The 13,004-nt window shown below is 38.8% G+C and overlaps 1 protein-coding gene across 1 annotated transcript; it reads left to right on the top strand.

Moving 5' to 3' along the window:
* Window positions 1-2,140: 2,140 nt before the first annotated feature.
* Window positions 2,141-12,564, top strand: LOC132779222 (vomeronasal type-2 receptor 116-like). Its single transcript, XM_067469456.1, has 4 exons — window positions 2,141-2,932; window positions 7,899-8,126; window positions 9,624-9,750; window positions 11,651-12,564. Exons 1-4 carry the CDS (start codon window positions 2,141-2,143, stop codon window positions 12,562-12,564), a joined length of 2,061 nt encoding a protein of 686 aa, XP_067325557.1.
* Window positions 12,565-13,004: the final 440 nt, after the last annotated feature.

The raw sequence follows: 13,004 nt of genomic DNA, 5'->3' as shown, positions 1-13,004 counted from the left end.
TGTTTTGTCTATGTTTGATTAGTCTATTATTATTCCAATCTGAAATTGTTTGAATCATTCGTGTAGACTATAGTTAGATGGTTGACTGCATTTGGTTTAAATAACTATTTTAAAATTAATGTTTTAATTAACACCATGCTTTGAAGCATTTCAATTTCATTTAGGCTCCAAAAAGAAGTGTTTCAATCTCCCAGCTAGAATCTTTTCAACCAAATGAGGGTTAAACAAATATTGTGATTATTCCAGAAGTGCTACAGAATCCTCTTCTAACCGACTGGTATAACTTTACCATAACTTTACAGAGTGCTAGTGAAGTACTACCAACACATCCTGGCCTTGGTGTTTGCCATTAATGAGATCAATCAGGACCCTAAGATCTTGCCCAACATCACTCTTGGTTTCCACATCTATGACAGCTATTCTAGTGCAAACTTGATCTACCGAGTCACTTTGGACCTTCTCTACAAATCCCAAACATTTGTTCCTAACTACAAGTGTGGCCTCCAAAACAATCTCATCGGAGTGATTGGAGGACTTGATTCTGAAACTTCCTCCTACATGGCAGATATCTTGGGCATTTACAAGATTCCACAGGTAGGATTTGATCTTGGGGGTTCTGAAGATTTTCTAAATCTCAGGAGTAGCTCTTTCTTCCTTGTTCAACTGCTAGTAATTTCCTGATTTGAGTGGTAAATACACAGAGTGTGAGTGAAGCTGTAGAGTTATTATATTTTCTGTTTGTTGGGGAAAGAAGTATTGCTCCAGAAATCATGGTGGGCTGAACGATTACAAGGGGAAGTATTACTGTCCAAGACTGTGGATGTGGGAACTTCTTCACTTCATCTCTCTGAGCTTAATCCTACAATTTCCCATTCACCCTACATGTTTTCATTTAACATAGCTTTTGTTTGAAGAGATATCTCTGATTGTCTAATGGAACTTTAGCAACATGATATGCTTATTCATTTTAGAGCCAATATGGGATAGTAGTTTGAGGATTGGGTAACAACTTTGGAGACCACAGTTCAATTCCCCATTTGGTCATAGAGCACAGAGTGGAAGCATTGGTGGATCAAACACTCTTCGCATCAGAAATCCCCAAACAACTTGAAGATACATGACAATGACACATAAGATATTCTGCCATGTTCCTACCTTCTGAGGGGAAGAAGGAGCATGCTGGAGCAAATGTCATCTCAGTTATGGTGACCTTATTATAGGATGCTAATGCTAAAGGTGTTATTTGGAACTTACCTTGCTCCACCTTCCATTCCAGGCCAATAAAATCTTGATTTATAACATGCAATAAAAGTTTAATTAGTACTTTTATTTAAAACCATCAGATTCACTTCTGTAAGTCAGTTTTGGATAAATTCCCATTGTTCTCTCAGATTTTAAAAAAACCAGCTGTTTCTTCTTTGGTGTTTCATGGGGTCTTGTGCTACAATCCAAACGAATGTGGAGAATTAACCATACCTTTCAACAGAACTGATTTTCTTCCTTCAATGTGCAGTTTTCACAACTATATATAGAAATTTAAAATGCATAGAGGAAAGACAGTGATAGCTTGGGTGTGTGTGTCCATCTGTATCTGTTTGTATCACAAAGATTGTTTCTGGGTGAGGTGGCCTGTCCCATCACTTAAAGAGAAAGGTGACATGAGGGGATGGAAAGAAGGAAAGGAGGGGAAAGAAAGAGGAAAGGGAGGAAGGAAGGAAAGACAAAGGAGGAAAGAAAGGAAGGCAAAGAAAAAAAGAAGGAAGGAAGGAAGGAAGGAAGGAAGGAAGGAAGGAAGGAAGGAAGCCCGGGTGGCACCAGGTATATACACCAGTGTGTGTGTGTGTGTGTGTGTGTATGTATGTAGGTATATAGCTTTCTTAAAATTGTAATTGAAGTTTTAGTGCTTAACAAGATGAACTATATTATTCAACTATATCGCATTGCCTAATAGGCAGATATTAGAATCCTTCTGGATGAAAAGGTAGGGAAAACTAAAAAGGAAGTAGATGAATACCCTTGTTCCATTGTCTGCACTATTTATTTATTTATTTGTTTGTTTGTTTGTTTATTCATGTAGGTTTCTTATGGTTCATTTGAGCCAAGGACAAATGATCGAACAGATGCCCATTTCTTTTATCGCATGGTCCCCAACGAGGATTTCCAGATCAGGGGAATCGTCCAACTACTTCTGTATTTTGAATGGAAATGGGTCAGGCTCATTACAAAGGATACAAAAAGTGGGGAGCATTTCTTGTCAACACTGGAGCCAATGTTTTCGCAGAATGGAATCTGTGTTTCTTCTAAAGTCCTTCTTCCAAAAGATTTAGGTTTAAATGACATGTTTGAACACTTCCTCAGTAATATAGCCACCTTCATGAATGGCAAAGAAAATGTGACGATCCTGTATGGGGAAGTGGGAACGTTCACATGGCTGACTTTTTTTCTCTCTGCAACTATGTTCACTTCTATAGATGACATGAGCTTTCCTGTGAAAGTGTGGATCATGACAGCACAAATTGATGTTGCTTTACAGACCCTTCAAAAGGGGTTCAATATGCAAGCAGTTCATGGTGCTATCTCTTTTGCTCTGCAGTCAAAAGACATTGAAGGTTTCCAGGAATACCTTCAGGCTATCCACCCTTCTGATGACAAAGGAAATGGTTTCATCAAAGAGTTCTGGGAGCAAAGCTTTGACTGTTTCCTTCCATCACACGATGTTCCAGCAAGATTCCTCAGAGGCTGCACCAAGGAGGAGAAACTAGAGAGCCTTCCAACTCCCTTTTTTGACATGAGAATGACTGGCCACAGCTACAGCATCTACAACGCTGTGTATGCTCTTGTGCATGCCTTCCATACCATGACTTCATCTAGACTTCATGACGGAAGAAAGGAAAATCCAAACATATTGGCCTCTCACCAGCAGTTTTGGAAGGTAATAGCTTACTGAAAAAAATCTTTTACTAAAACCAATGTTCCATTTGATGTTTGATATGTAGTGGTCATTGAAATATTTGTCTCAAAACCTTTCTAAGATATCAGTGTAATTTTGAGTCCATCTAAACTGCCATACAATACAGTTGGACACTGCATTGGATGGTCAGTATGGACTCATGAAATACAGTTTAGTTTAGATAAACTTCATTATGTGAGTTTACACTGAGCATTATATGGCTGTGTAAATGTTGCCCTTGTCTCATCTCAATATCTTCCATTCTTTTCCAGATATTGCAACCACAATATCATAACTTTACAATATTATATCTGTTCCATTTATGTTTCTAGACAAGCAGGCTGCAGTGGTTCCAGTCATACCCCTCAGACAGGTTCCAAATGGTAGTGCTTGGGGATAGCTTTTTGTTGTTGTTTATTCGTTCAGTCACTTCCGACTTGTCGTGACCTCATGGACCAGCCCACGCCAGAGCTCCCTGTTGGCCTTCACCACCCCCAGCTCCTTCAGAGTCAAGCCAATCACTTCAAGGATACCATCCATCCATCTTGCCCTTGGTTGGCCTCTCTTCCTTTTTCCTTCCATTTTCCCCAGCATCATTGTCTTCTCTAAGCTTTCCTGTCTTCTCAAGATGTGGCCAAAGTACTTCATCTTTGCCTCTAATATCCTTCCCTTCAATGAGCAGTAGGGCTTTATTTTCTGAAGTATGGACTGGTTGGATCTTCTCGCGGTCCAAGGCACTCTCAGAATTTTTCTTCCAGCACCAGAGTTCAAAAGTGTCTATATTCCTTCGCTCAGCCTTCCCTATGGTCCATCTCTCACATCCATAGGTTACTACAGGAAATACCATTGCTTTGACTATGCGGATCTTCGTTACCAGTGTGATGTCTCTATTGTTCACTATTTTATCGAGATTGGTCATTGCTCTCTTCCCAAGAAGGAGCTGTTACGTGGTGTCCCACAAGGTGTCATTCTATTCCCAATGCTCTATAATATTTACATGAAGTCACTGAGAGAGATCATCCATAGGCATGGGGCTGGGGTGTTATCAGGATGCCGATTTCTCCATGCCTTTCAAAAACAACTTCAGTTAAGGATATCCTCTGAATGAATGCCTGGAAATGCTAATGGACTGGATGAGGAAAAACAAATAGAAACTGAATCCAGACAAAACAGGTTTGTAATCAAGGGTCCTAATCTGCAGGTGGAGGCATGTTAATCAGTTCTGGGTGGGATTACACTCTCCCTGAAAGACTGTGTTTACAGCTTGGAAGTGCTTCTGGATCCATCTCTCCAAATGTTAGCCCAGGTAGGTGTGAGGGTCAGGAGTGCTTACTACCAGCTGACTGATATGTCAGCTGCGCCTCTTCCTAGATTTGGAGGACATGAAGATAGTAGTGCATTTGCTGGTAACCTCAAGGTTGGACTTCTGCAAAGCACTTTACATTGGGCTACCCTAGTACCTAGTTTGGAATCTCTAGTTTGTTCAAAATACATTAGCCAGACCAATTACAAGACCTTTAAAGCCCTACATGGTTTGGGTCCTGGTTACCTACAGGTTCGCCTTCTACTATGCAATCTGCACCAAACATGGAGATCCTCTGGGTGGCATGTGCTGGGTGGCATGTGCTCCTGCTTTCTTGAACCCAGAGGACCTTTTCGGCCACACAACAACAGTAGAATACCATGCCGGTAGGGCTCCGACAGCTAAATCAGCTGTCGGAATTTAAGACACAAGTGAAGATCTATCTCTTACACCAGGCCTACTCAGAGAGTTTTAATAATAACACATTTTAAACTTCCACTCTATGTCTAGCTTTTGTTTATTGTATTTTAATATGTATTTTATAGAAATACTTGCTGTACTCGGCCATGCGTTAAATGGAAAAGAAAGAAAAAAGAAAGAGTGGGTTTCTAAAATATGTAATTTCGCAATTCTTGTGGTTATACAATATTTTTTGTTGTTCCATTGTCTGTGCAGATATACGAGTAGAGATTGTCTGGTTTGACAACTCTAGAACACGCAACATATGTGAGAAGCAATCAGTATCTAGATCTAAACTGCACAATTCTAAAGATTGGCCTTGTTGCCTATATTATAATAATAATAATAATAATAATAATAATAATATCATCATCATCCAGGTCTATATAATGATGATGATGATGATAGTGGTGTAAATAATAATAATCTATATAATAATAACACTGGTGTATATAATAATGATAATAATACCAATGACACTGGTCTTTATAGCAATGATCAGTGTGTTTTGGGAAGCCCTTTCCTTTTCTTCCCTCCAATCTATCTCTTTCTTCCTAGCATTCAATCCCTCCTTCCTCTGAGCCACAAGCTTTCCTGGACGCACAGGTGTGAAGCGGTGCCAGGCAAGGCCAGGCAAAGTGTGAGGCTATGGGAGCCCAGGGCTTGGGCTGGGCCTACCTCTTTGCCTGCCTCCTTCCCTCCCTCCCTGGATCCATGTCCCACCCCTCTCCCTGCCCTGGATTTCCCTACCTGCCCCACCGTCCTTTTTCTGCTCTCCTTCTCCCAGTTCTGCTTGGCAAGCAGGCAGGCTCGGTGGGAGACAACCAGACCGCAGATCCCAAATGATGGCTCTGATCTTGACATGGTCGCTTCGCGATGTGTTGCATGTACGTCCAGCAGTTGGTGCTCTTTTTGATGTTTTTTATTATTATTATTGAAAAAGAAAAATAATAACATATTTGAACAGATAATACTTGTCTATTGTAGGCATACATTATAGTAACATATTTCTATATTATCTATTCTCATTCTTTACAGGTTTATTCATATTACATTATTATTATTATTATTATTATTATTATTATCTTCTTTTTTCTCCCCCTTCCTCCCACCACCCTTTCCTACCCCTCCCACCACATTTCTCTCTATATCTTTATTTTTAACCACGCACACAACTTTTGCAATCTTTGTACAATTTCTATGCTGGCTTCGCCTTCTTCTACCGATTTCATATACGTTGCCCATTTCTCTTTAATTTCTTTTGCTTTGTCCTCCTGTGAAACTTCTTGGGTTATACATTCAATAATATCTGATTGGACTTGTTCAAATAAATAATTATTCCAATTTTCCATATTCCATTTGTTTTCATCTCTCCACCCCCAGGCTATTACCACCTTTCCTGCTAAAATCATTGCTTTAAATACGTTTTGGTTCTTCACATCAATATTTTTATTCCCTGTAATTGCCATTAACATAAATTCCATATTGACTTGTTATTTTGAAAAGTTTCCCATTTTTTTTCATTATCTTATTCCAAAAAGTTTTTGTATTTAAACAGTCCTACCACATATGTGCATACCAGCCTTTCTCTACTTTACAGTGCCAACACATTGGACTTAATCCTCTTCCTATATTTGCTAATTGAGCTGGTGTCCTGTACCATTTCCAGATGAATTTCCTTTCTAATTCTTTATATTTTTCCATTTTAATTTTATTTACCCCTTTCTTTAATTCCTCAATAGTTTGTTTTGTGAGTGTCCTCTCCTTCTGCCACGCATTTTGTAATGTTCTGACTGCATCATGTTCATCGTCCTTTATCGTTGTTTTGTATAATTCTCCTACTAAACCTTTCTTCTTTCATAAATATATTTTCAAGCACACTTTCTTTGCCTAGACATTGTTCATATTTCCCCTGTTTAAGTTTGTTATATAGGCCTAGTACTTTTATCCAATTTTTATTTCCCATTTTTTCTATTATCCTGTCCATGGGAATCAGTTGACCATTTATATCATACATATCTTTAATGCAGTAATAGCCTTTATCTTTCAAATCTTCCCACCATATAGGGCCAAACTCTTTTCCATATAAGCTTTCTAGAGGTGTCCACTTTACTGTATTAGGCATCCAAAGTGGTTTCCATTTTTCCATATTTTTAATGCTAATCTTCTAGGACCTCTTGTTTTTTTAATGGAAGCCTCTAAATTTTCTATGCTCTTTTTGATGTAAAACATGTTTTTATCTGTCACAGGTGTGACATCTATATAATAGTAGGTATGTGAAAACATGAAAACATTCAACTGTTTGAATGCTATATTGTGTCCAAATTTTGAAGCAATCAATGAAGTATTTTGGGAAATGTGTGACCCTTCACAAACGGACATTTAAATTTTAAATTATATGGATGCTTTAATATGTGCATTCAATTGAATGGTTTAAAATGATTATGTGTTTTGATTATGTGTTTTTGCAATGTTGTAACTTATCATTATTATTATTATTATTATTATATTCTTACAATGTATTTAAATGTCTCATAGGATACTTAATCAAGTACTGTATATACTCGAGTATAAGCCTAGATTTTCAGCCCTTTTTTAGGCTGAAAAGGTCCCCCTCAGCTTATACCTGAGTCAAGGTTATTTATTATTTTACTCTGTTGTTGTTGTGTTGTTATTGTTGCTGTCATCATCATCATCATTATTTTACTCTATTATTATTATTACATTAATTATTTTCCTCTCTTTATTATTATCGGAAGGATACACAAGCACATTTACATTAAAGGCTAGAATAATGGTTTAATCCAAGTTGGACGGTCTTATCTTAAATTACAGTTTTATTGAACCTACTGATGCCTCAATTAATGTAAGTGTATTGGTATCTATTTTTTATTTTGAAATTGACCCATAGCAGCTGCATTTCCCACCCTCAGCTTATACTTGAGTCAATATTTTTTTCCCAGTTTTTTGTGGTAAAATTAGGTGCCTTGGCTTATATTCGGGTCGGCATATACTCGCGTATAAGTACCTTGAGAATACACATTGTGACAATCTGGTTTACTGAAATGTAATTGTTATTGCACTTCAGAATGGGACTGTAGAAAAATAGAGGAGTCGAAATTTAGCATAAAGACTCCAAAGCCCTTCTAGTCTGAGTTGTGTGAATCGCTTTTTCTTTCCATTTAGCTTCACTCTTTGATTCAAAGGATTTCATTCAACAATAATGCTGGAGATGAAATTACTTTTAATGAACATGGAGAATTAGCAGCTGGGTTTGCTATTACAAACTTAGTCACTTTCCCCAACAACTCCTATCTAGGCAACAAGGTAGGAAACCTGGATCCACATGCTCCTCCTGGCAAAGAGTTCACCATTAATGAGGACAGAATCCAGTGGCATAAAGGCTTCATTCAGGTAATAAAACTACTTCTGACATGATATACTTTATTATGATCTCATGAGCTAGGAGGCTTAGGTCGCATGTATACAGAAGATATTTCTGCCCTGGAGGTATCCCAGATCCAGCCCAACTAGCAGAAAACAGCATACATTTCTCAAGTTGCTCGGTTCATGAATACATTTATAGAAGAAGGTCAAATACATTTTTATTTTCATCAGGGAAATAAGGGTGCTGGTATGAATATTGACAGCTAGCTAATTGCAGATGAGGCGTACGTTGTTAAATATGCTCTATGCTGACTAACATACTTATTGCAGCCAAATTAGATACATTATTAGGCCGTTTTACTTCCAATTTTGGATGAGGCTCAGTCATGTGGATGCCACATCACCTGGGTGCATATTCTAGCCTATTTTGGACTGAGAGCAGAACCAGTGAACAGACACTACTTGATCCAGACTGTGTGCAGTTATGTAATTTCCTCACGTCAACCACCAACTTTCATTGTTGTGTCCTTCAGGATGTGGTTGGGATACATAGCCAACTATAAGGAGTGACATAAGTCCACAACATCATAGAACTAATATCAGGAGTGACTGGTATTCAACAATATTTGCAGTGGTAGAAGCTTGAAACCCCTAGACATCACTGAAAGATTAATTGTCACATATGAGCCAAGTAGAAGTTATAGTTTTGGCAACATCACCAAACTGACAATTTGTAGTAGTCCTTTCACCTATATTGTCTACCTGGAGAGACTGTGGCCATATTGGCAAGATAAATCATTTGAAGGAGGTTGGTTTGTCACACTGGCAAATTAGAGATAATATCAGCTTTCTAAAATTTGCCGCTAAGGGTTGCGAATCACATGTAAAGCATCCCCAAACCCTTTCCCATCAATGTCTCTCATGCTTCCAGGTTTTATGAGGCCCAGTCCAAGGACCTCATCACATTGAGGTCAAAAAAATGGGCACAGCAAGAGAATTCACAAAGACGTATGGCAAGTCACTCATTTTGGTGCTTTCTCCATCCCACAAGGAAAAGTGTTGCCATCCAGCTTCTCCATCCCCACACGCTCACCCCATTTTACTTAATGAGAACACAGGAAGCCTCCCATATTCTCAGGACTCCATCCTAAAACTTTTCCAGGATGGAGCCCCACCAGAAGTAGCCCTGCATCATATGATGGGTTTGGTAGGACCCAACCTGGCTCTGTCTAGGAAATATCCTAGGATAGAACCAAAACGTTATGCGATAAGGTCACAATATTCAAAAACACCTTCAACATCTAAATCAATGCTCACATCTTCATTCGTTTTGTTGAATGTAGAGAGAATGAATCTTGAATACATCTACCCTAACATGAAAAACTGAGAATATTAACTGACTGAGAATCATCAGTGTTATTTCTCAGTGCCACAACTTCCTTTACTTCTTAGTAGATTGTTTTTAATGGAGTCTTTCCATTGATATCTTTTCAGTGCTAATGAATTGTCTCTGTTCAAGAATAGGTGCCTCCTTCCTCTCTGTGTAATGCCAAGTGTTCTCCTGGCTACAGCAAGAAAAAGAAAGAAGGGATGGCATTCTGTTGCTATGATTGTGCTCCATGTCCTGAAGGGAAGGTTGCAAAACTGACAGGTAGGAGGCATGTTCTCCCATGTTGAGGAAACTGATAACTTATAAAGACACCGATAAGAGACTTCTCACATGAGTTGCAGTGTAAAATGTACATGTCTGCAATTTATGGACAAGTGTCCTTGAGAATTTCACTGAAAGGGTTATGCCATTGCTGTAGTCCATCTATTTATCTAGCTATCTAGCTATCCATCTGAAGGGCACAATGGACACCTATTTAATTTGATTTCATTTGATTAATAAATAGCAATGGAATGAAGAATAATTTGATCAAATAAATAGCTTTAGTGTTAGAATCTGCCATGATAAAAACATGCTGACAGGACAATGAAACAAACATGAAAACAGGCCCAGCAATAAACAAGCAATCACCTTCTTTAGAGATGCAAATAATTTCACTCAAAGGGCTATGCCATATGTTTATTGTACACTTCCTAGATTTCTTCAGTTTAGGAAAAGTGAAGACTCTGAGCAAAATTGTGCGTTGGAGACATCAGAGAGCTCTTGCCAGACTTAAATAGGAGATACCCAGTAATCATAGACTGGTCTATGGCAGTAAATCTGTTGGGAGGTTGAAGCATTCATTGCTGTAGTTCATCTATCTATCCATCCATTCATCGATCTATCCATCTTAAGGGCTCAATTGACACTTATATAATTTGATTTCATTTTATTAATAAATAGCAATGGAATGAAGAATAGTTTGATCAAATAAATAGCCTTAGTCTGAGAAAAACAGGCTTACAGGGCAATGAAACAAACAAGGAAACAGGCCCATCAATAAACAGGCAATCACCTTCTTTAGAGCCCCTAGTGGCGCAATGGGTCTTTGGTCCTTGCGCCAGCAGGACTGAAGACCAACAGGTCGAAGGTTCGAATCTAGGAACATGAGAGAACTCCAGCTCCCCATTGCAGGGACATGACAGAAGCCTACCACAGGGATGATAAAATATCAAAACATTGGGGTTTCCCTTGGGCAACGTCCTTGCAGATGGCCAATTCTCTCACACCAGAAGCAAATTGGAGTTTCTGAAGTCGCTCCTGACATTAAAAAAAACTTTTTTAGAGATGCAAAAGGAGACATCTATTGAAGGTCTTAAATGTCAAACCAAGGAACTCACAGGACAGTAAACTCCCAAACCAGGTCTTAGATGTAGACTGTTCAAACAAAATAGTGTCTGATGGGTTGGACCAAAATTGATGCCTAAAGGAAGGAAAAAGTCCACATGGTATATTGATATATTGAATGACTGTAATTGGAAAGTTGTGCTTTCCTGAACTGTTTTGATAAGCATCTAATCAAAGATAGCATGGGAGGATGAAAGGGGATGAAGAGGAAGAGAGCCTGGGAGGAAAAATGAATTTTGTAAGGTGTAAAATGTCCTTGGAAATTCTATAAAAGCCAACTGAGCTGCATCTCATGGTGGCACTTCCTTTTTATTTCATGCTGCTCACAGTTCTTTGTTTTGCAAAATATGTCTGTTGTATCATCTACTCCTCGCCGCAGAATCTAAATTTGAAACACATGCTTCTGAGGTTAAAGGAAGCCAAGCCTCTTCACATCTATCTATGTATCCATCCATCTATCTCCAAATGGTGTTTGTATTTTCCTGGGTGATTTTCTGGCCACCACCAACCAAATAGCCACAGGATGTTGTTCCCACTCTCAAATGTGTTTCTTTTTCATTATAAGACATTTCTTTAATTGCATTCAATATTAAAAGTCATATGGTATAAAAAGATCAAAGTGAAGCAGAGTCTCAAAAAATAAATTTCAAAACAATTCTCATAGCTTCAACATTAGCTCATTTCCTTGTATGGACCAAATTTATTATATCAACTACTCAGGAGACCATGGCATTGTAGCTTTGTAAGGTAACGTTAGCATCTTATCTTTCTACAGATAGAGACAATTGCATCAGCTGCGCAGAAGACGACTATCCAAATCATGGTAGAGACCGCTGTATTCCCAAAGTTCAGACCTTTCTTTCCGTTGAGGAATCTTTGGGCATCACTTTAGCTTCTTTGTCTCTTTTCCTTTCTCTGTTGACAGCATTTGTGCTTGCGCTCTTCATTAAGCAACGACACACTCCCATCGTCAAAGCCAACAACCGGGGCCTTAGCTACGTACTCCTCACATCTCTGTGTCTTTGCTTCCTTAGCTCCTTGCTATTCATTGGAAAACCCAATAATTTCACTTGCCTCCTGCGTCAAATGGCATTTGGTATCATCTTCTCAATTGCGGTGTCTTCTGTTCTGGCCAAAACCACGGTTGTGGTTGTGGCTTTTATGGGTTCCCAGTCAAGGCACATTTTCCGCAAATGGATTGGGAAAAGATTGGCATATTATGTCGTCTTGGGATGTTCCCTTGTTCAAGTAAGTATTTGTGCTGCTTGGTTGGCATGGTCTCCTCCCTTCCCAGACTTCAACAAGCATTTGATCACAGAGGAAATCATTGTGGAGTGTAACGAAGGCTCCGTCACCATGTTCTACTGTGTTTTGAGCTACATGGGCTTCCTCTCCTTCATCAGCTTCGTGGTGGCTTTCCTAGCCAGGAAGTTGCCTGACAGTTTCAATGAAGCCAAGTTCATCACCTTCAGCATGTTGGTCTGCTGCAGTGTTTGGGTGTCCTTTGTCCCAACTTACCTCAGCACCAAAGGAAAATATATGGTAGCCGTGGAAGTCTTTTCCATTTTGTCCTCCGGTGCCGGGTTATTGGGTTTCATTTTCTCCCCCAAATGCTACATTATATTATTGAAGTCTGATTTGAACAACAGGGAACAGCTAATAAGAAGGAGACAGAATTCTAACATCTAATTCTAACATCCTGCTTGCTCTGTTGTTAGCTCAAAAATATTTTATTTCCTATTTTCAAACACTTCTGGCATGAGATATCACAATTCTTTCTTTTACAAACTGATCTTGGACTACTCCATGGAAAGATCCCCATTAGTGACTTCTCTGAAGTCATAGATCATAGGATCATAAAGTTGGAAGAGATCCCCAAGCGCCACCCAGTCCAACCCCATTTTGCTGAAACACACAATCAAACCATTCCTGGCAGATGGCCATCCAGCCTCTGTTTAAGAATCTCCAAATAAAGAGAATCCACCTCATTCTGAGGCTGTGCATTCCATTGACAAACCGCTCTTACCTAATAACTCTGTTCACATATGTAGATTAATGGATTTTTTAAAATATACTATTAAATATTCCATTAAAGTTTGAGCATCTCTTATCAAAACATCCAAAGTACT

The sequence above is a fragment of the Anolis sagrei genome, chromosome 6 (genome assembly GCF_037176765.1).
Source record: "Anolis sagrei isolate rAnoSag1 chromosome 6, rAnoSag1.mat, whole genome shotgun sequence".
Classification (NCBI taxonomy): domain Eukaryota; kingdom Metazoa; phylum Chordata; class Lepidosauria; order Squamata; family Dactyloidae; genus Anolis; species Anolis sagrei.
This window is presented reverse-complemented; position numbering and strand designations above follow the sequence as displayed.

Excerpts from the sequence above, each read along its gene's own strand:
- LOC132779222 (XM_067469456.1), top strand. The coding sequence starts at position 2,141 with ATGGTCCCCAACGAGGATTTCCAGATCAGGGGAATCGTCCAACTACTT. Across the intron at positions 8,127-9,623 it reads GGCATAAAGGCTTCATTCAG|GTGCCTCCTTCCTCTCTGTG; the intron begins GTAATAAAACTA and ends GTTCAAGAATAG. Across the intron at positions 9,751-11,650 it reads GAAGGTTGCAAAACTGACAG|ATAGAGACAATTGCATCAGC; the intron begins GTAGGAGGCATG and ends ATCTTTCTACAG.